The following is a 22,502-nucleotide window of genomic DNA, read 5'->3' as shown; positions in this document are numbered from 1 at the left end:
CCAAAATTGGAAGCAATGAATTAACTAAATGAATATTTTTGTCCATCAATATAAATTTTAGTAAAATAATTCAAGAAGTTGCAGCCTCAAAACAAACCATTCTGTGATAATATTTATTCTCTAAATAAAAATCAGTGTGCTTATTTAGTTCTCATTTTATCAGCTATCGATCTAAGAGGTTCTGAAATGTTAAAGGTTCTTTGCTTCGAACATTAACACACTTAAGTTACCACAAATGTTAACCTGCTTCCATATAATAAATCTCCTTCATTTAATTATTTGTTGTGATATCACTTTCTACACTTAGTGATAAATCATGAAAATGTTTTGGATTTTTCGGTCTGGTTTTAACTTTCTACAACAATGAAAAATATTATTGTATTTTTAGAAAGGGAAATAGACATACTCACAGAACTACAAAGCGTGGAAGTCTATGAGAAAGAAACAGCCACCTTTGAAACAGAGATTTCTCAGGATGTTCCAGTTGAGTGGAAACTCAAGGGAGAGATTCTGCGCCCATCACATGTAAGCTTTTCTCCAAACCTTCAAACTTTTAGAAAAATGTGCGATTCATGGGTACAGTTCTCTTATGAAAACAATCAATTATAATCATCATTTTCCAGAATTGTGAAATAAAATCAGATGGTAATAAACGGTTTTTGATCCTTCATGATGTTAAATTGGATCAAGCTGGTGAAGTTGTCTTCAAGGCACGCAATGCTACATCCATCGCTTATTTGAGAGTTAAAGGTAACAAACTTTATCTGGTGAGAGTTTTCTTTGTGATAACAAAAGGTGAAGAATTTTCTCCAACAAAAAAATAGTCTGAGTGGTTTTCTTTTAACTTCACATCCGCTAACATGTAACATACTTACAGAAATAGAAGTTGACTTTACGACACCATTGAAAGACGTGACTGTTCCAGAGAAGCGTCAGGCACGGTTCGAATGCCTACTTAACAAGGAGGTTCCTAAAATTTTGTGGATGAAAGGCAATGACATTCTTAAGAGTGGTGATAAATATGATTTGGTCACCGATGGAAAGAAGCACATTCTTGTTATCAATAAGTCAACCTTTGATGACGAGGGAGATTATACTGCTGCAATTGAAGGCAAAAAATCCACGGCAAAATTGACTGTGACTGGTAGGTTTTTTTCTTATATTTAAATTTATAAATTGGCTAAATGTGCTGGTAACCCTTATTTGGAATAGTTTTACGTTTGTTTTAGTTAAATCTGCGTAACAAGATGTTAGGTCCTGTTTCAATAAATATGAGATAGTTATTTTGTTTTGTGTTCCAGTCCTTGTTGGTGATTTTTTGATAAACTGGGAAAATTGAACAAGTATATCTTATTCTGAGCATGTCACATGTATATAAAAAGATTAATTAGGCTTTCGGAGTTACCTACCACAAATCTAGAAAATGATCTCTAAAGCACCCACTAGTTGACTTCTGAGTAGCTTTCACTAACTCAGGAAGTCGCAAAGTGCAAATAACTACTTACTGAAGTAACATAGAAAAAAATACATGCAGCTGTCTCACATACGGCGATGAACTAATGACCAAATTCTCTGTATTAATGATGATTGAGGAAATGAGTCTGCATTGTTGTATACATAATTACAATGTACAGATGGACCAAAATTCTTCTTCGCTGTAACCGCACAGAAATGTAAAATACACCAATGTAAATTGTGTTACCAGAATATGTCAAAAAAAAGATAATAAATACAAAAGGATAGATAAACATTCACAGTTGCAGTTAGTGGAAGGAAAAAAGTGAAGTTTTTGTTGTACAGATGAATCTTTTAGTGGTCCCAGAGTAGTTTATTATTAGGGTACTTTGAGGATGTCCAAGAACCTGATAGCTGCTTTGTAAAGAAAACAGTGCTTGAACAGTTGGCACAGCAGTTAGCGCAACACCTTTACAGCACCCGTGATCAGAACCAAGGTAGAATCTCACACTGTCTGTAAGGAGTTTGTACATTCTTTGTGTAAATTGGGGGCATGGACTTGTGGGCCAAAATGGTCTGTTACCATGCAGTATGTCTAAATGTAATTTTTTTTTTTAAATTGAAATCTAGAGGTGCTGGATTTCAGGGTGAAGGTAGCAGCAAGAAAACATGGTAATGCTATAAGACTAGGGGGAAAAAAAAAAACCCTTTTGTTCTTTCAAATTAATTTGGGGCCAGATTTTATGAATCCTGAAAAAGCTGTAATCCTTCAGTTTTGTACTGGAATCATGCACGGAAACATAGAAAAGTAGGAGAAGCCCATTTGGCCCTTCAAGCCCACACCACCATTCAATATTATCATGCCTGATCAGTACCCAATTCCTGCCTTCTCCCCATACCCCTTGATCCCCTTAGCCACAAGGGCCAAATCTAACCTACTCTTAAATATTGACAAGGAACCAGCCTCAACTACTTCCTGTAGCAAAGAATTCCACAGATCCACCACCCTCTGAGAGAAGAAAATTTTCTACATCTCAGTCCTAAAAAAACTTCCCCCTTATCTTTAAACTGTGACCCCTGGTTCTGGGTTTTCTCAGCATTGGAAACAACCTTCCTGAGTCTAGTCTGTCTAAACCCTTAAGAATCTTACATGTTTCTATAAGATCCACCCCTCAATCTTCTAAATTCCAGAGAACACAAGCCTCGTCTATCCAACCTTTCTTCATATGCAAGTCCTTCCATCCCTGCTATCAGACTAGTGAATCTTCTCTGCACCCCCCCTCCACGGCCAGGATGTCCTTCCTCAGATAAGACCAAAACTGCACACAGTACTCCAGATGTGGTCTCACCAAGGCCCTATACAGCTGTAGCAGGATCTCTGTACTCCTGGACTCAAATCCTCTTGCTATGAATGCCAACATAGCATTGGCCTTCCTCACCGCCTGCTACACCTGCGCCAAAAGATGGAGCAATGAACCAAGACTGGAAAACAATAGTAACAAAAAATATTTTTAAACAAATATCTTTTGTGGAAAGAGAATTAATGTGCAAGCTTTCCTCAGAATTGGGAAAATTAAGAAAGTAAGTTGGCATTAAATTGCAGAGTGGTTGGATAAGTCAAAAGGAATACTATATTTGAATTGAGGTAATACAGTTACAATGGGAACAGATTGTAGGTAAGATCATACAATTTGTTCAATAACGAGGTACAGTAGATAATCTTTCATATAGGCATGCTGGATCCTTCTGGGCTCCAAATTGAATTCTACAACTTCAGATGACATCTGATCCATTTTCCAGAACTCACAGCTGCATATAATATATAATTCCTTTTGTCTTATTGATCCAGCCCCACATTCTCTACAGCACAAAAAAACTAATTTATTTGCTCTTTATCCCAGTTTTGAGGAAGGATCTTGGGCCTAAAGTATTAGCCCTGTTTTCCTTTCCATAGATGCTCCCTTACCTGCTGAGTGTTTTCATCAATTTCTGTGTTTCTTTCAGATATTCAGAACCTGAATTTTTTATTGGCAATTAATAGCAGTTTAAGTTATTTTTCAATATTTAGATTTGAATTGAATGATCAACTACATGATCTTACATGATTGAAATATTAATTGCTCATATGCGACTACATCTTTCAGGTATGCGACTGAAGTTCATCACACCACTGAAAGATCAGACAGTCAAAGAAGGTAACACAGCTCACTTTGAAATTGAGCTCTCACATGAAAATCTCCCAGTGACTTGGTACAAAAATGAAACCAAAATTCTTCCAAGCCGAACTGTTTTGGTCTCCAGTGATGGGAAAAAGCACACATTAGAAATTAAAGAAACAACTCTTGATGATACATGTCAGATACGGGCAGAAGTTGCCCAGCTCTCCACAAAATGTAATCTGAATGTTCTAGGTGAGGATTGAGAAAAGCAGCTTTTTTTTGAATTCTGCTCTTTATTAATATGGTGCCACATGTTATGTGTAGTTTAAAACATCTAAATGTTTCAACAAATAAAACTGTTAATATTGAGAATTTAGAAAATGTGCAGTATGAAATTTGACAGAAACAATCTTTAGCTATTTTTTTCTTTCATCCACAGAGGCTGATCCTTATTTCACTGTGAAACTGCAAGATTATACTGCTGTAGAGAAAGATGACGTCAGTCTTGAATGTGAACTCAGCAAAGAAGTACCAGTTAAATGGCTAAAGGACGGCAATGAAATCAAAGTTTCTAAAACAGTCTCAATGAAAGTCATTGGGAAACGCTGTATTTTGACAATCAAAAGAGTTGACAATAAAGAGAAGGGAGAATATGAATGTGACTGTGGAACAGACAAGACAAAAGCCTCGGTTAATATTGAAGGTAGGTACTGAGTACTTAATGAATGGGCACCGCTATGTGTAAGTTTTTTGGATGACTTATACGATCTATCTAAAAGTGCAGTTTAACATCAGTTCTTAATGCTAATGTGATTGCAGCTCGCATCATCAAGGTGGTACGCCCACTACATGCTGTGGAAATCTTCGAAGGTGAAACTGCCCGTTTTGAAGTGGAGATTTCAGAAACTGATGTCCATCTCCAGTGGAAGCTGAAAGGCAAAACTTTGCTCATGTCACCTGTACGTTGTTAATTTTTAGGGTTCTTTTAAAATTTTGTTTGAAATTGGACATCCCATTCTCTGCTTTGCAATTATTGTGGGGTAAATAATTTCACCTTACAATTGCGTTGGTTGATTAACTGTGTTCAGTACAAATTCACAATAATCATTAAAGCTCAGTGAAACACAGAAGACTGTAGATATATTTGGGGGAAAATAAGTGAATGACCTGCAAACTTATCTTCGGTTATCTTGTCATTTGCAGCAATGTGAAATAATCGAGGATGGCAAAAAACACATTCTGACGCTTTACAATTGCAAGCTAAGTGATTCTGGAGAAGTGTCTTTCCAGGCTGCCAATGCCAAATCTGCAGCAAACCTGAAAGTCAAAGGTAATTTGTAATTTACCTGATAGAGCTGGAAATATTTTTTCAGACAATTCTAATGATATAGTTTTGGCTTGTACATTTGTTACAATGGCAATCTAATGGTCTTATTTCTTGCATTCCCTCTCAGAAATTCCACTCACCTTCATTGTACCACTTCATGATGTGAAAGTGTACGAGAAAGATGAAGCAAAGTTTGAATGTGAAGTGTCCAGACCGGCCAAGACTTTCCGCTGGTTGAAAGGAAGTGAGGAAATGAAACCTAGTGATAAATTTGAAATGGTAGCAGAAGGGACGAAACACATGTTGGCAATTAAAGAAGCTGTATTTGATGACGAGGCAAAATACATGTTTGAAGCAGATGATAAGAGGACGAGTGCCAAATTAATTATACAAGGCAAGTAAAGAGAGCAAAATTGTAATAGATAGGTTTATCAGTAGTTAAAATTGTTATCTTCTAAAGGCAGAATGAAGTTCATAAAATTATTTTTTCATGTAGGCATACGACTTGAATTCACTAAACCTCTCAAAGACCAGACTGTAAAAGAACGTGAAACTGCAGAATTTATAGCCGAGCTTTCACATGAGAACATTCAGGTTGTATGGTACAGAAATGACATCCGTTTGCATCCAAGTCGATCAGTGGATATGAAAGATGAGGGTCAGATTCATACCATTACATTCAAGGATGTAACCATCGATGATACTTCCCTCATCAAAATTGAAGCGATGACCAAAAGTTCAGAGGCTAAACTTACAGTGCTTGGTAAGTAGTACTGTATATATGAAAACATATGAATTATGTTTTTAATTTTTAAAAATATTTATACATACAGCACAGTAACAGACCATTTTAGCCCACGATTCCATGCCATCCAATTAACCTACAACCGCCAGTACATTCAAAACGGTGGGAGGAAACCGGAGCCCCTGGGAAAAACCCACGCAGACACGGGGAAAATGTACAAACTCCTTACAGTCAGTGTGGGATTCAAACCCCAGTTCCAATCACTGGTGCTGTAAAGGCGTTGTGCTACTACACCAACCCTGCCGCCCGATTAGTTGCTAATTAAGCTTTGAACTGAAATACTGCATATTATATTCAGTGTTTCTAACCTGACTCACCTTTTCACTTTCTTAGAGGGTGAACCATATTTTATCAGTAAACTGCAAGATTATTCAGCTGTAGAAAAAGATGAAGTTATCTTTCAATGTGAAGTCAGTAAATCTGCTGCTCCAGTTAAATGGTATAAGGACGGAAAAGAACTGGTTCTTTCAAAGAATATTCAGATTAAAACAGATGGCAAGAAGCGAATATTGATCATCAAACGAGCCATGAAGAATGATCAGGGGCAATATTCTTGTGACTGTGGTTCTGACAACACATCAGCCAAACTAAACATTGAAGGTAAAAATAACTGCATGTCATCTTATTGATTGTCAAGCTTATTATTTCCATGTTTTGGCATTTTTACAGAGACAACCCAATACTTGCATTTTGAGTAAATCAAATAAATTTAAATATAGGTTCATAAGCCTCACATCAGTGGTAGGGAAATGATAGGAAAGGACATTAGGGATAAGAATTACGTACATTGGGAAAGTTGTCAGATTAGGGAAAATCAGCATTGATTTATGAGAGGCAAGTCGTATCTTACCAATTTGAGTTTTTGGAGGAGGTGACAAAGGTGATTGATGTGGATAGGGCAGTGGATGTTGTCAACATGGATCTTATGACAGCACTTGGCAATGTCCTTCTTGGTAGGCTCGTCCAGAAAGTATAGCTGATTGGGAAATACCTTGAATTGAAAACATGGATACAGATTTGCTCGTCCCAGAGAAGATGTTGGAAGGTTTTTGTCTGGAAGCCTGTGACCAGTGGCCTTCCACAGGGATCGGTATTGGGACCCTAACTGTTTGTGAAAAAGTGGGTGGATGGGTTAGTAAGTTCGCCGATGACACTAATGGGTGGATTTGTGCTCAGTATATCAAAGAATGCAACAGGATATAGAGAAAAGGCAGATGGTGTTTCATCTGGACAAGTGTGAGGTATTGGACTTTGGAAGGGGAACATTCACAGTTAATGGCAGGACTCTAAAAGCATTGATGTGCAGAGGTTTATCAGATCACGAGAGGCATTGATACTGTCAGAATCTTTACCCTGGGTTAAAGTGACGCATACTAGAGGATGGGCATTTAAGTTGAGGAGGAGTAAGTTTAAGGGAGAGGGGCTGGTCAAGTTTTTCCACACAGAATGGTGGATGCCCGGAATGGGCTGCTGTGGGTAATGGTGAAAGCAGATACTATAGTAGCACTTAAGAAGCTTCTAGATAAATATCTAGAGAGATAGGAAAGGAATAGAAGGATACAAGCAGCTGAGCTTTGCCTTGCTCCTGTGCTGTACTGTTCTATATTCTGTTGTAAACTAATGATGGTGTGTATCGAAGATTAGTATTTCATATTATTTTGTTTCAGAACGTCACATTAAGATATTGCGTCCACTGTACAGTGTTGAAGTCACAGAAACAGAAACTGCTCGCTTTGAGACTGAAATTTCTGAAGATGATATAAGTGGCAATTGGAAGCTGAAGGGAGAGAATTTGCATCCTTCTGCTGTGAGTTTTAACATTAGTAAATTGGTCAAGTATTATGGAGATACAAGAGACTGCAGATCCTGGAATCTGACTTTGGTGAAGTTCTGGCTTTTCATCCTTATCATTTTAACTTTGTTTAATTGCCATTTAGGACTGTGAGATTAAAAAAGAAGGCACAAAACATTTTCTTATACTGTACAACGTGCACATGGATCAAGCTGGTGAAGTTGATTTCCAGGCTGCTAACGCCAAAACCAATGCTCATTTGAGGGTCAAAGGTAGGTATGCAATTAATGTTATGTCAATAATACTGTTATTAGTCAAGAAAAAAAGCAGCATTTAATAAGCCATTAACATTTCCCTTTAATTTATTTGGCTTTAAATTTCTAAAATGACCTCCCTCTTAAAATCACCAAAGCTTTGTTTGTAATTGATCCTGGAGAATAGTAGGTTTGTATATGAATGTAAAATGTACACCAGGTTTGCATTTTTTGAAACTGCCCAAAAGGCTGATGTGCAGAAATTGGCTGTTGTCAAAGCCAGTCATTTAACATTCAGATTTGGTGTACAAATTCCTTAGGTATCAAATTTAAACTTCAATCAGCTATTAAAATAATATGCCTCCAATTTACTTTTGGGTGTATAGCTTTTCAGAAGATTGAATGTGCAAAGCACATTTTAAATTCATTTTGCCTATTTAGACAGGTAAAGAGTTAAGTCTCCTAAGAACATTAAATTAAAGGAACAGCCCTTTTGAAATTAAGCAATGCAAAATATCTTTCTCATCTAAAGCTCGAGTGATCAGCTTACTCCGACCTCTCAAAGACGTGACGGTAACTGCTGGAGATTCAGCTTCTTTCGACTGTGAGCTGTCTTATGAAGGAATCGAAGTCCAATGGTTCTTGAAGAACAAGTTACTTGAACCCAGCGACAGAGTATGTGATATATATTTTGTGTCACTATTTTATTCTTTTATAATTAATGGGAATCTTAGAAATACCAGCAAAGTATTTCATCAATGTTTTCAAGAGTTCTGGCTCCACAAATTCCACTGAACTATGAACACATCAGAGATTATGGTGAAATGTAATGCTATGCTCAACATTTGACTGATATTCAATATAACGAGACTGGTCATTCTGTGGCTATTTTTAAGCACTTGAAAAGGTTGGGATGTTTTAGATCAAAAATCAATAAAAAGAATGTGCTAAGAAAATAATAAAATTAGAAAATGGAAATAGGAGAAGTCCATTCATCCCCTCATGCTTCTTCTATTCAATAGGAGCAAATACTCAGTGAATACTCAAATAACATGTCACGTCTATAGTTCTTTGCTTAGTTACTTTTGTCATTTTTAATCATGGCAAATATAACTTTACTAACAGTTTGTATCTTTAATTTTGCATCAGGTTGTTGCTCGTGTTGAAGGCAGAAGGCACACTTTCACCCTAAGAGATGTTCAGTTAAATGAGGCTGGTGAAGTTAAACTCACTGCTAAAGACTTCTTAACATCTGCCAGGCTTATTGTAAAAGGTAGTTGATGCAAGAATTCAACTAAACATTTGTTTTTCTAAAATAATTTATTTGGAAAATGCATTCCACACAATAAATTTTGACTGAAATCTTTCACAGAACCACCAGCTGAATTTACAAAACCTTTGGAAGACCAAACAGTTGAAGAAGAAGCCACAGCTACATTGGAGTGTGAGGTGTCCAGAGAGAATGCAGATGTTATCTGGTTTGAAGAAGGAAAGGAAATACATAAAACCAAGAAGCACGAGATCATTGCCGAAGGAAGAATTCGAAGGCTTATTATCCATGATTGCAAAACTGAAGATTCCAAAACATATACTTGCAGTGTAAAAGATTTCAAGACGTCCTGTTTTCTCACTGTGGAACGTAAGTCTATGATGCAGCAATATTCAGAATGGAGAATTGGATTAGAGTAGAATTTTATATCGAGGGGGAGGGAAGGCGCTGCCATTTGTCTCCAGTTCAGGTAGCCTGAAGGAGTAAATACTTAAAAATATATCTGGTTTTCAGTCATTAATGAAATTCATGTGTAAAGAAAGAAAATAAGTCTGACAGAATGAAAAAATAAATAGTATACAGGAAGAAATAATTGAGCAGTTTGTGTCTCTGAACTTGGGGACAGTCCGTCAGTTGGATACTCTCAAATATACATGGAAAAGGAAGGAATAATAAGAGGTCCTTTCTGAAGAGTTCTAAAAATTAAAATGGAGAATCTTGTGTGTTTTATTATGATTGTTACCTGTGGCATGTAGAAATCAGCATAAAATGAGCAAATTAAGCCAATGTAGTTGAAGGAGCATTGTTGGAAAGAGTATTGTTTCCCAGGACACTGGGAATGTAAAGAAATATATCACTGAGAATCTGCTTAATTCTGCTACAACAGGGACCTTGTAGATAGGCAGTCATAAATAGAATGGAAGATTCAGGGAGGGAAAAAGGAGTCATAGCTTCAAAACGAGCAAATGGAACAGTTGCATAACCATCAGAAATTGTACCTTTTTTATTATAGTAAAGGGAAAACAAAAAGTTGTTAAGCAATTGAAAAAGGAAGAAGAAATAAGTAAACGACATTTCAAATATTAGAGCTTAAAGTTAGTTTAGCTTCTTTGGCCCAAGTTAGCACAGAAATTATTCAGACCCAGATTCAACATGGAACCATTACATAAACATGGTCAAGATTGGGAATAGTGTTAATAGAACAACAGGAAACAGGCAAAATAGTACGATGTAAATAACCTTTTTCTGTTCTTTTGTTCCTATCTTGCTTCATTCTTCAGATTTACACTTAATATACATTACTGCCTATATGCTAATAATATTCTGTTTCTTTCAAAGCTCCTCATGTTGAATTTACAAAGCCTCTCACTGATCTTGAGGTGAAAGAAAAGGAAGTTGCAAAATTTGTATGCGAAGTTTCCCGTGAAAGTGCAAAGGTTTGCCTTTTATTGAAGTCATTATATTTGTGTTTTTCATGACAGTAAAAAGTGAAGATTGTAATTTTACTTTAAGCAAAAGACTAGAGAGAAATAATTGCGAAGAAATTCATCGCTGGTCAGAAACACTAAATGACTATACAATTGAAATTCAGATACATTGATTGGTCTGGAACAAAATTTTGGACAAAGTGCCAATATATTGTGGCTGCTATTTAATAAATTCAGTACAATCATCCAGAGATAAATTTAATAAGTTAGCAAAATTAAAATAAAATATATCTTAAAATGGTTAAATTTTGAGGTTCAGTTATCAGGCCACATTTCACCAACAAACATCTCATTTGCCATGCAAGGGGAAGACTTGGTGTCTACGTTTGGCTTTGGAAAGTGCTTGTGAGAGTTTCACAAGCAGATGTTAACGGAGCAGCATGTTTGAACAGTGTCCAGGCTCAAGAACTTAGAACTCTTTTGCTTCTAAACTAGTGCTAGAGTTTTAAATATCTGGTTGGAGTTTTGTCCTAAGAGGGGCCACGTGGTTTTGCAAACAGAGAGAAAACATCCATTGTTTGTCAGAGTATTCTGCAATGGTTTGTGTGAAGGCTGCAAGTTGGCAGACCTGCTGCACGACCCCATTTCAAGACTGGTTTTGAGTTTGATTTCAGTCAATTCTAAATCTCTGCGGTCAATTGCAGAGGTTGTGGCTGGTTATTGTGTTTCTCCTGGAATAGGGGAAAAAGAGGAACTCTTTGTGGTAATCTGGAAGAAGAGGTTATATTTTGGAAAAACCCAAGAGGGGAAAAGTTTCTTCAGTAAGAGACTTCATTTGCTGATTGAAGGAGATCAAATTTGTGTGTCCAGCGAACAATGAAACCAACAAAGATCTTCCAAAGGGGTAACAACTTAAATTAAAGCATCAGAGCCTGGTGAAAATAATATCTGTTCAATTCTGTGCACAGTATGGAAGATTGCCTGATACCAGTGAACTTGAAGTAGTGAAAAGTGAATGTTTGGACAGTGACTTAATCAACTTATGTCCACCCGCACATACGAGCAAATCTTTTTTTAAAATATCTTTATTAAAACAACTGTACAGGTACTGTACATATTTTATACTAAAAGTACTGTATACAGTGGTCCCCATCCCCCCCCGGCAGCCTGAGGTTCCCATTCCCTGTGGCATCCCAAAGCCCCATTCCCCAATTTACGACCAAACCCGAGTTACAGCAATCCTTCAGTCCCTATTACAGTCATAAGTAGGAGACTACCTGTAATTCAAGTCTCACTCTGAAAGTCAGTTTTTAAAACTTCAGCATCATTTTAGTCTTGTTTGAAGGTCTTAAATTCTCTGTTCAGAAATAATTACAAAATGCTTTTCAGGCCTCTTTACTCACAATTCTTTGGATGAGATGTCTTGAGACATTCTTTAAATATTCTGAGCCATCAATGTACCTCCTGTTAAAAGGAGAATATAATTCCTGTCTTCCCAGGATCAATTTTTTTAACTGAAGATTTTGGAATCTGTTTTCCACATGAAGAATCTGCCCTCTTTTCAAAGCGACAGTGAATGTGGCTTTTTTTTTACATGATGAATTCACAAACCCAGACAAGGGGTGGTCTTTCTTATTTCAAAAGCCACTGATTCTATGTTCCCTTTTCCCAGGAGTAGTACACAACAGCACCTATTCTCGTTACTGCAATTCAACTCTGTCTTTCACAAGGTTCCAATCCTGTGTGTCACAGGCTTTTGACTTTTGCACTCTCCAAATTGAACTCTTTGTCTCTCATTTTGATGATATACTTCCATCCCATTTCTTACATCACATGATATGTGACATCATTTCTGTCTTTGAAACTCATAAGGTCTTTGACACGAATGTGCTAAAAGCATTTAAGTCCACTCATTTCTCCGAGAAGCCTGCTTTCCTCAGAACTAAAATGGCCATGTGCTTCTGAACTAATACCCATTGTTTCCATTATCTCAAGAACCATCATAAATCCCTTTCTTCTTCTTGACTCTAACTTCAGTCAGCATCCATTTTCATCTCAAACTAGCTTCTGTCTTCTATCTCAAAGAACCATGTGTATTTACAATGCTGATGTGTTACCTTTGTGTCCCTGTAACCACTTATTAAACCATATCTAGATAAAATATAATTTTAACATTACACTAAGGATCCATTACAATGCTAGAGTAGCACACTTATGTAATCACTGGGTGAACTGACTGCATCCTTAATAATACACCTGGCAAAATGAGCTCCTCAGATGCAAAGGGAAAAAAAAATAATCTGTGACTCCACCTTCATCACTTCCTGTTAGAGAAAAATAAGTGATCCAGTTTTGTTTACTGGTTCATCCCAAAGATTTAACAGCAAACAATATTGTTGAGGAATTTCCATGGAATACTTTATTTTTAATTAATCAATAACACATTAAATGTAAATTGAGAATATGATCTGAAAGAGAAATAGCACTAACTGTAGCAGATCAGATCAATAGCAAGTTGGACTATTTGGTCTTGGGTGGACTAGGTTATGCAAAAGGTTCCATGGTTCCTTATTCCTTCCAACCATCCTTTTCTGGCTCCTTATTTTTTATTATTTTTATCATTATACGATGGTCAACATCCTTCTAATATTGTTAAAATGATCTCTGAAATGCTGCCTTCTCGATATATTTGTATACAGGACAAATCGAATTAATATTCCTGAGGAAAACTAGTCTTTGCTTCCCTATAAAGGAGGCAGCAGTTGGTGAAAATTTAACAATCTGCTGGAGAACTCAATGAATCAAGCAGCATCAGTAAGAGATAAAGAGTGATCTTGCATGCATTTCTTCTATGCATACTGCCTGATCCGCTGTGTACCTCCAGCAGATTGTTTTGCTCTAAAAGCTGTTGGCTTTGCTTTCCAACTATTATAGTAAATTTCTGGCCCACACAAAAAATGTTGTCTGCAGGAGCTCCATGGTTTATGAAAGACCCTGTCAAATTCTCCCACTCATTTCTAAAGTCATTTTAAAGCAAAATATAAGAATAATGATGTCATGGTATTCACTGGTGACTGGATATATTCCATTAGTTTAATTAAGGGTGGTGTTAGGATGATTAGTCAATGAAATGAAAAAATTATAGCAACTGTGGGTAGTCATAGAATGGACTAGCTCAGGAATAGAACCCAGGGACTGCCTGGACAGACTCCAAATAATTCCCCTGAATTCATTATACTTTCTCTTTGTGCATTGTTTACTACTTTAAAGCAAGGAAAGAAAATGTTTTATGCAGGCTTTCCATCTCTTGTAAGTAAGAGTTCTTTTTTTTCTTCCTGTGCCAAAGAATTATTAAAGATCTCTCATCGTGTTAATAATCTAAAAGCGCAGAGCTTGAAACACAGATTTGGCCATGTCTCTTCATTTCTCAAACTTCTATTTTGTGGTTTCAATTCATATTCTTTCAATAATTAAAATCCAATATGCTTTTAACACTTAAAATGTCTGCTGCATTAATTTCCATCCATTAGGAGGTGTAACGAATGATTATCAATTTAAAAATTATCCTCGAAAGATGAAACATTTCTACAGGGCCTGACAAGGTGGATGCAACATTGATGTTTCTCCTGGCAATTGTGCCAAGGTCCTGGGATCATATTTTCAAAATAAGGGGTTAATATTCAGGACAGAGTTGAGAAGAAGTATCTTTACCCAGATGATAGCAGTCCTTTGGAATTCACTACCCAAGATGCCTGTGGAGGTTCTGCCGCTGATATGTTCAAGGCACAGAAGTAGTAGATATGTGATTCATGTAGAAAAATCATATTCTGGTAAAAGATCAGCCATTTTTTAAGAAAACGCTACGTTAATGGGCACTTTTTCACCATAATTTTATTTGGTGTTACCAGCATGCAGGACATTCAATTATCATATTGAAATTAATGACCAATACACCTCTAAAAATGAAATTAATCTACATCTTGAGACTAATGTTTTGGATTTTCTTTAAATTTCAGGTGAGTTGGTTTAAGGATGGTGTCGAAGTAAGAAAAGGCAAGAAGTATGACATTGTTGCGAAAGGTGTGGAGAGAATGCTTATCATCCACAAAAGCAGCTTTGACGATGAGGCTGAATATGAATGTGATGCAAAAACTGCAAAGACTTCTGGATTGCTCACAGTTTTAGGTAATTAATCAGATCAAGTTTATGCATTATTTGAACTGTCAGGAACCAGTTATAGATTTTGATCGTGTTTTTCTGCTTGCCATGTTCTACAGAAGAGGAAGCTACTTTTACAAAGAACCTCGTAGACGCTGAAGTTACTGAAACAGAAACCATTAAACTGGTTTGTGAAGTTTCCAAACCAAATGCAGATGTAACTTGGTACAAGGGAGATAAGGAGTTGCCTGAAGTTGGCAGATATGAACAACGCATAGAAGGCAGAAAGCGAATTTTAGTCATTCAGAACACCAATCCAGGTGATGCCGATGGCTATAACTGCAGGCTCCCAAATGGTGTGCGGACTTCTTGTCAATTGAGAGTAAATGGTATGTGCTGTTCTGATTGCGAGTTTACTTTTCTTGCATGAGATCCTTTGTAGTATTACTCAGTATCTTTTTTATTGTAGAACGGGCAGCAGAATTTATTTCTAAACCACAGAATCTGGAGGTTTTGGAAGGAGACAGGGCAGTATTCGTCTGCTCGGTTTCAAAAGATGCTTTTGAAGTGAAATGGTTTAGAGGAGATGAAGAAGTTGAATCTAACGATAAATATGAAATTGTATCTGACGGCAAAAAACGGATGCTCATTGTCAAAAACTCCATCCCAAAAGATGAAGGAACTTACTCTGTTATAATTGGTACCTCAAGAGCAACGGCAGAACTTAAAGTTATTGGTGAGTTTGTAAATTATATTGTTGCAATTTGCAGGAAATGGGAGTATTGACTTTTCACAGACATGCTTGGTTAACTCAATGATGTAGGGGTAGAAATTTTAATTCCCTGTTTCATCAGCTATTTCACTTATATAAATCTGTGTATTAATAGATATCTACAAATTGTGATGTTTGCACCATGGGGTCTTCTTTATATTTAATATTGGTTGAACAGAGTTCATTTTTTTAAATGTACTTACTGCCACTTTCTGCATTTAGGAATTTTGTCTAAAATAGAGCATTGAGGGCTCATGTTTATACTTCGCAGTAGAAAATTATTTTCAAGCTTCATCTATTAAACATCATATAGATATTATAGCTATGAGCTATAATATATGAGGCACTGTGGCATCCTCGAAATTATGGGCAGATGTCAACCCTAATATTAATGCTAGCATCAATGTGTCAAGTGTATTTAAACATTATTAGATTATTTTTCTTGTTTACGATCATTTTTGTTTCTTTTCTCAGAAAATCTTAAGATAATAACTCCCATCAAGGACCAGATAGCTCGAGAACAACAAGAAATTGTATTCAATTGTGAAGTTAATACTGAAGGTGCCAGACCCAAGTGGTTAAAAAATGAAGAAACTATCTTTGATAGCCCAAAATATGTAATGATCCAGAAAGATTTAATCTTTACCCTCAGAATAAGGGATTCACAAATGGACGATCAAGGAATATACACAGTGGCATTAACTAATAATAGAGGAGAACATGCCCAATGTTCAGCCTCATTACAAATACAAGGTAAATGAATGTAGCACATAATGTAAATGAACAGTGGCTTTAACAGTGCTTTTGATAGGCAGCTGGGAAGGTCAGATCACATGGGGGTCCAAGGTAAGTTTGGCTATTGGATTCAAAATGAGCTTGGAAAAAATCAGAAGGTGGTAGTGGAGGACTGTTTTTCACATTGATCTCCACAGGAATCAGTGCTGGGCCCATCTAATTAGCAAGTTGGATGTTAATTTCATTAGAATGGCTGGTAAATTTGCAGATGATGCCAAAATTGGCAGAAGAAGATTATATAAGATTGCAACAAGGTCAAGATAAGATGGGGACGTGGGGAAAGGAACAGCAGATGGAATATGATTGGACAAATGTGAGGTGTTGCACTTTGGTCATTTAAACCAGGGCAGGGCCTTGGTAGAGTCTTGGAGAGTGTGAGAGAACAGAGACTAAAGGATTTGGGTAAACAGAGTTCCCTGAGAGTGACGAGACAATGAAGGTGTTTGACACACTTGTCTTCATCGCCTAGGGCACCTGACTTCATGATTTGGAACATAATGTACCAGATTTTGGTGAGGCCACATTTGGAGTATGGTTCTGGAGCCCTAGCTATAGGAAGAATAACATTAAGATGGAAAGGATGCAGAAAAATTCACAAGGATGTTACCAGAAATGGAGTCTTGAGTTATAAGGAAAAGCTAGATAAACTGGGAATTTATCCCTGGAGTATAAAAGCCCTGATGTATGAACATTTTGAGTTGTATAAAATCATGAATGATCTGATTTAACACAGACCAATGGGATTATCTCAGGTAGACAACTTGGTCAGCATGGATGAAATGGTCCAAAGGTCCTGCTTCCATGCTGTATAACTCTATGATGCTCTGTATTTTACCTGAATACTTTTAATTTATACAGAGGAGGAACTGAAAATCATTGAACCTCTTGATGACTGTGAAACGATGGAAAAGAAAACTGTCACCTTCAACTGCAAAGTAAACCGTGAAAATGTCACTCTACAATGGATGAAAAATGGAGAGGAAATTACATTTGACAAGCAAGTTCTGTATAGAATTGACAAGAAAAAACACTCTCTCATAATAAGAGGATGTGTATTCAAAGATGAGGGAGAATATACTGTAATTGCTGGAAACGACAAATCTGTGGCTGAACTTATTATCACAGAGGCACCAACAGATTTCTTAGAACATATTCAAGATCAAACTGTCATCGAGTTTGAAGATGCAATCTTTACTTGTCAATTGTCGAAAGAGAAAGCGACTGTGAAATGGTATAGGAATGGCAGAGAACTCAGAGAAAACAAAAAGTATGTTTTAATTAATTTATTCCAAACAATTAGCATAAATTACTGTTTCATAAACAGCATAGATGCTAAAATCTGTTTTTCTGTGACTTTTGCTAGGTATCAATTTGAAAAAGATGGCAGTTTCCACAGGCTTATTGTAAGGGAATGTAGACCTGATGATGAATGTGAATACTCCTGTGCTGTAGACGATAGACGTTCAAGGGCGAGATTATTTGTGGAAGGCAAGTATGATTTAGGAAAAACGAGTTAAAGCGACAATTTAAGAAAATACCTGTTTAATTATTATTCTCCTTTCAGAAATCCCAGTTGAGATCATCAGACCTCCACAAGATATTTTCGAAGCTCCAGAATCAGATGTGATATTTGAAGCTGAATTGAACAAAGATAAAGTTGAAGTCAAATGGCTGAGAAATAATATGATAATTGTTCAGGGTGATAAACATCAAATGATGAGTGAAGGAAAGGTTCATCGATTGCAGGTGTGCAACATAAGACCACGCGATCAGGGAGAATATAGGTTTATTGCCAAAGATAAAGATGCAAGAGCGAAACTTGAACTTGCAGGTGAGTTTAGTTTGAATCTTGGGAATATTAATGAGCAATGTTACATTTTCCTTTGCTGGCTATAGTATTTGCATTTTCCTGACTTATGAATCTTTATGTTTTAGCGACACCAAGAATCAAGGTGACTGATTTGAATCTTGTCACTGACGCTGGGAAACCATTCAAAATGACACTTCCATATGATGCTTATCCACGTGCTGAGGCTGAATGGTTCAAAGAAGACCCTACCACATCCGAGTATGTCAGCCTGCCCAAACAAAACATTGACACCACTGCAGAAATCACTTCTTACAGACTTTTTGACCCAAGGGGATCTGACAAAGGAAGATACAAGGTTGTGATTCAGAATAAACATGGAAAGGGTGAAGGATATATAAATTTGGATGTTATTGGTAAGTATTATTGGTTTTATTTTTATGCTATAGCTGGGTCTAAAAGCTGTTTGAGAAACTTAATTTCCTTTTTTTTTAATCATTTTACAGATGTGCCTGGCCCAATCCAGAATTTGAAAGTTATAGAAACTTCTGATGGTGAAGTTAGTCTTGCTTGGGATGAGCCTGAAAGTGATGGAGGTAGCAAAATCCTTGGATATGTTGTAGAACGGCGTGATGTGAAGCGCAAAACCTGGACCTTAGCTACTGATAGAGCTGACAATACTGAATTTACCGTAACTGGTCTCCAAAAAGGAATTGACTATCTATTCCGTGTCAGTGCAAGAAACAGAGTAGGTACAGGTGAACCGGTGGAAACAGACGAACCTGTTCAAGCTAAGAATAAATTTGGTAAGTATCAGACGGTTTGAATTCTTGTCCAAAATGATTTATCTGTATTAAAATTGCAAAGTAATAAATTCATTATGTTTTCTGTCAGATGTACCTGATGCACCACTCAATGTCCAAGTGAAAGATGTGAACAAATTTGGTGCCACCATTACATGGGAACCACCAGCATATGATGGTGGAGCAGAAATCACTAACTATGTCATTGAGCTGCGTGACAGAACTTCACTTAAATGGGAGCCGATCATGATCACTGAAGCAGATGCACTCTCTGCACAGATTAATGATGTAGTGGAGAACAGAGAGTATATATTCCGTGTCAGAGCAGAAAACAAAGCTGGCATGGGAAAACCCAGCGCTGCTTCACGTCCGGTGAAAATTATGGACCCAATATGTTAGTATCTGATCAGAAAAATTTGCAATTGCTATAAATGCTTTGCATTCTTAATTTTGATTTTCCACTTATGAATTTTGTTTTCTCTATTTCTAGTTAAACCAAGTCCACCCATTGAATTTTCTGCTTCGAAGCAGACAAAAGAGTCCGTGCAACTGAATTGGGAACCTCCGCTTAAGGATGGAGGAAGCCCAATTTTGGGATATATTATTGAGCTCTGTGAAGAAGGCACAGATAAATGGATTCCCTGCAATATAAGACTTGTTCCTGAAACAAAGTTCAAGGTTACCATCTTTAATTTGTTCATTTATTAAAACTATTAGTGCTAATTTATGAGGATTTGAAAGCAATTATTCTCCCATTGCAAATATTAAGACCCTCATCTGATCTAACACATTGAAGACTAGTGTTTTATATATATATATATATATATATATATATATATCCTCTACCGGCACCACCTACGGCTCCTAGAACGCTTCCACCAGCGTTGTCTCCGCTCCATCCTCAACATCCATTGGAGCGCTTTCATCCCTAACGTCGAAGTACTCGAGATGGCAGAGGTCGACAGCATCGAATCCACGCTGCTGAAGATCCAGCTGCGCTGGATGGGTCACGTCTCCAGAATGGAGGACCATCGCCTTCCCAAGATTGTGTTATATGGCGAGCTCTCCACTGGCCACCGTGACAGAGGTGCACCAAAGAAAAGGTACAAGGACTACCTAAAGAAATCTCTTGGTGCCTGCCACATTGACCACCGCCAGTGGGCTGATATCGCCTCAAACCGTGCATCTTGGCGCCTCACAGTTTGGCGGGCAGCAACCTCCTTTGAAGAAGACCGCAGAGCCCACCTCACTGACAAAAGGCAAAGGAGGAAAAACCCAACACCCAACCCCAACCAACCAATTTTCCCCTGCAACCGCTGCAATCGTGTCTGCCTGTCCCGCATCGGACTTGTCAGCCACAAACGAGCCTGCAGCTGACGTGGACTTTTTACCCCCTCCATAAATCTTCGTCCGCGAAGCCAAGCCAAAGAAAGATATATATATATATATATATGGGGACTGGATTCATGAGTAAACCAACCAGATTAGGTTCAGAGTTTTCCAGATGCGAGAGGAATGGAAAACAATATTTGATGAAATAAAGATTTTGAACTATATGAAACTTTTTTTTAAAAATTAGACCTACAGCACGGTAACAGGCCCTGCTCTGGCCCATGAGCCCATGCCACCCAAATACCCCAATTAACCTACAATCCGTGTACATTTTGAAGGGTGGAAGGAAACCAAACCACCTGCAAGAAACCCATGCAGGCACATTCTCCTTACAGACAACCCCACATTCAAGCCTGGGTCACTGTGCTAATCGCCACGCAAGCAGTGCCCCCCTAGGATCTGGTGTAGTGAATATGAAGAACCTTGGAAAGATGGGCTGTAGGATCACAATATTTTGAATGTGTTAATATTTGTTCATGATGTATTTTAGGGAACTGTGACAAATACTATGGAGAAATGAATCCTTGAATATTGAGAACTTTTGGAGAAAGGATAAGATTCAGGAAATTCTGTAGTAAATTGAGTAAATTCAAGTAAAGGTTTCACACTAATGGATAGATATTATTCAGTCTGTTTTTGTGACATTTGCTACTGACAGCTACGACATATTCTTGAGCATTTTTATTTTTTGTTCTTACAGGTATCTGGTTTGGAACAAGGAAAGAAATATTATTACAGAGTATCTGCTGAAAATGCAGCAGGTTTATCAGATCCAGCTGATGCTCTAGGCCCACTAACAGCTGATGACCCACATGGTAATGCACATATCTTTGTGGAAAAAAAAGCCCATTAAAGGAATTAAACTGAATGTTTTTTCTCTTCAATAGTTTGTACACCATTTGAAAATTAATTGTGTTCTCTTCTAGTGGCTCCTTCTTTTGACCTCAGAGCGTTCAAAGATGGCCTTGAAGTTATTGTTCCAGAACCACTTAAGATTTGCGTTCCTATTAGTGGCTACCCTATACCAATGGCAAAATGGGCTGTTGATGAAAGATCCCTTGAAAGCAACGATCGTGTGAAAATGGAAACAACTACAAAATATACACAATTGGTTATTGCTCCCAGTGAACGGCCAGATAAAGGACTTTATAAATTAACACTGGAAAATGCTATGTCAACTGTCACGGGTGAAATTGACGTGAATGTAATTGGTAAGTCTCTGAATATACACAGAAAACATCATTTTATGTAATCTTTTGAAGATAACTTTTATTAATGCCACATATTTCACAATGAAAACAGTCAAAACATTCCAAAGAGTGGAACGTCATTAATAATATGTTACAGAGACATTTTCTGAGCTCTCAGTGTGAAAGTTAGAAGTTGCTGAAAACTTAATTGAAGAGATGGGTTTTGGGAAAGTTTTTAAAAATAGAGAATATAGCAATTGGAATTGCAAGTATGCATTCAGTGGAACGGGCCCAAACTAACTGAATGAAATTATAGTGAAGGGGAAGGAAAATGCAAAGGGAAAGAACAAGATCTGAGAGATGAGAAATGTGCTGTAAGCCGGATAGTCATTGAAAAGTTGCATGTGCAATTTATTTAAGAAAAGGAACCATTAGCCCCTTTCACACTTGCCAGTCATCCCAGGAATCAACCGCCAATCGGCCTTTAAAGTGGCAAGTGTGAAAGCAAAATCTGCTCAACGCTGGCATCAGATGACATCGTCTCAAGCCGGGGATTGCCGGCCTCGACCCCTAGTACAATCCCCAGCATCTGCAGACGCTGGCGTTGAAATCAGGCAAGTGTGAAGTGCATTGCAGGCACTTCCTAATAAAGGTTGAACAGACCAAATGGCGGGGATAAACCCTTGCAAGTGTGAAAGCGTTCAGTGTCCCAGTTAGGAGTGGTCTAGTGTGAAAGGCCAAACCCTCATTCCTATCCTGGGCACTGAACGGCCGATTTACTGGGATGCAAGTGTGAAAGGGGCTAATATTTATAATTCAATGTGTTAAGGAATCATTGAAGATTAAGAAAGCTGTGGATGAATTGAGTGATGGAATATTTAACAATTGGTATTAAGACAGGGTACTTATTAACAAACTGACAGAAGAGTATCAATGGAATGATAGAAATGGCAACAAAATTTCGCTAATTGCAGGTGGACATGAAGGTGAGCGCTATTTAGGATCTAGCAGTTAGTGATCATGTCATTAATAGTTGGACCCTCAATTCCTGATCAAACAAGATGCCATGTCTTTGCATGGCTTTAGTGAATAGCTA

General features: G+C 37.4%; 1 protein-coding gene across 1 annotated transcript in view; it reads left to right on the top strand.

Annotated features, from left to right (window-relative positions):
• Positions 1-22,502, top strand: part of LOC138762481 (titin-like) — a 383,050-nt gene that overhangs the window by 265,864 nt on the left and 94,684 nt on the right. The window contains 29 exon segments of the mRNA XM_069936233.1: positions 389-525; positions 624-750; positions 878-1,144; positions 3,600-3,866; positions 4,054-4,317; positions 4,434-4,573; positions 4,818-4,944; positions 5,069-5,335; positions 5,438-5,704; positions 6,080-6,346; positions 7,414-7,553; positions 7,684-7,810; positions 8,325-8,467; positions 8,942-9,065; positions 9,165-9,431; positions 10,401-10,498; positions 14,506-14,674; positions 14,767-15,036; positions 15,117-15,383; positions 15,894-16,172; positions 17,073-17,481; positions 17,578-17,702; positions 17,779-18,045; positions 18,150-18,437; positions 18,528-18,827; positions 18,916-19,218; positions 19,315-19,502; positions 20,917-21,031; positions 21,143-21,427. Coding sequence (XP_069792334.1) covers positions 389-525; positions 624-750; positions 878-1,144; positions 3,600-3,866; positions 4,054-4,317; positions 4,434-4,573; positions 4,818-4,944; positions 5,069-5,335; positions 5,438-5,704; positions 6,080-6,346; positions 7,414-7,553; positions 7,684-7,810; positions 8,325-8,467; positions 8,942-9,065; positions 9,165-9,431; positions 10,401-10,498; positions 14,506-14,674; positions 14,767-15,036; positions 15,117-15,383; positions 15,894-16,172; positions 17,073-17,481; positions 17,578-17,702; positions 17,779-18,045; positions 18,150-18,437; positions 18,528-18,827; positions 18,916-19,218; positions 19,315-19,502; positions 20,917-21,031; positions 21,143-21,427 — 6,294 coding nt within the window.

This window comes from Narcine bancroftii, chromosome 4 (assembly GCF_036971445.1).
Source record: "Narcine bancroftii isolate sNarBan1 chromosome 4, sNarBan1.hap1, whole genome shotgun sequence".
Lineage (NCBI taxonomy): Eukaryota > Metazoa > Chordata > Chondrichthyes > Torpediniformes > Narcinidae > Narcine > Narcine bancroftii.
Note: the sequence above shows the minus strand (reverse complement) of the source record. Positions and strands in the feature narration are given on the sequence as shown.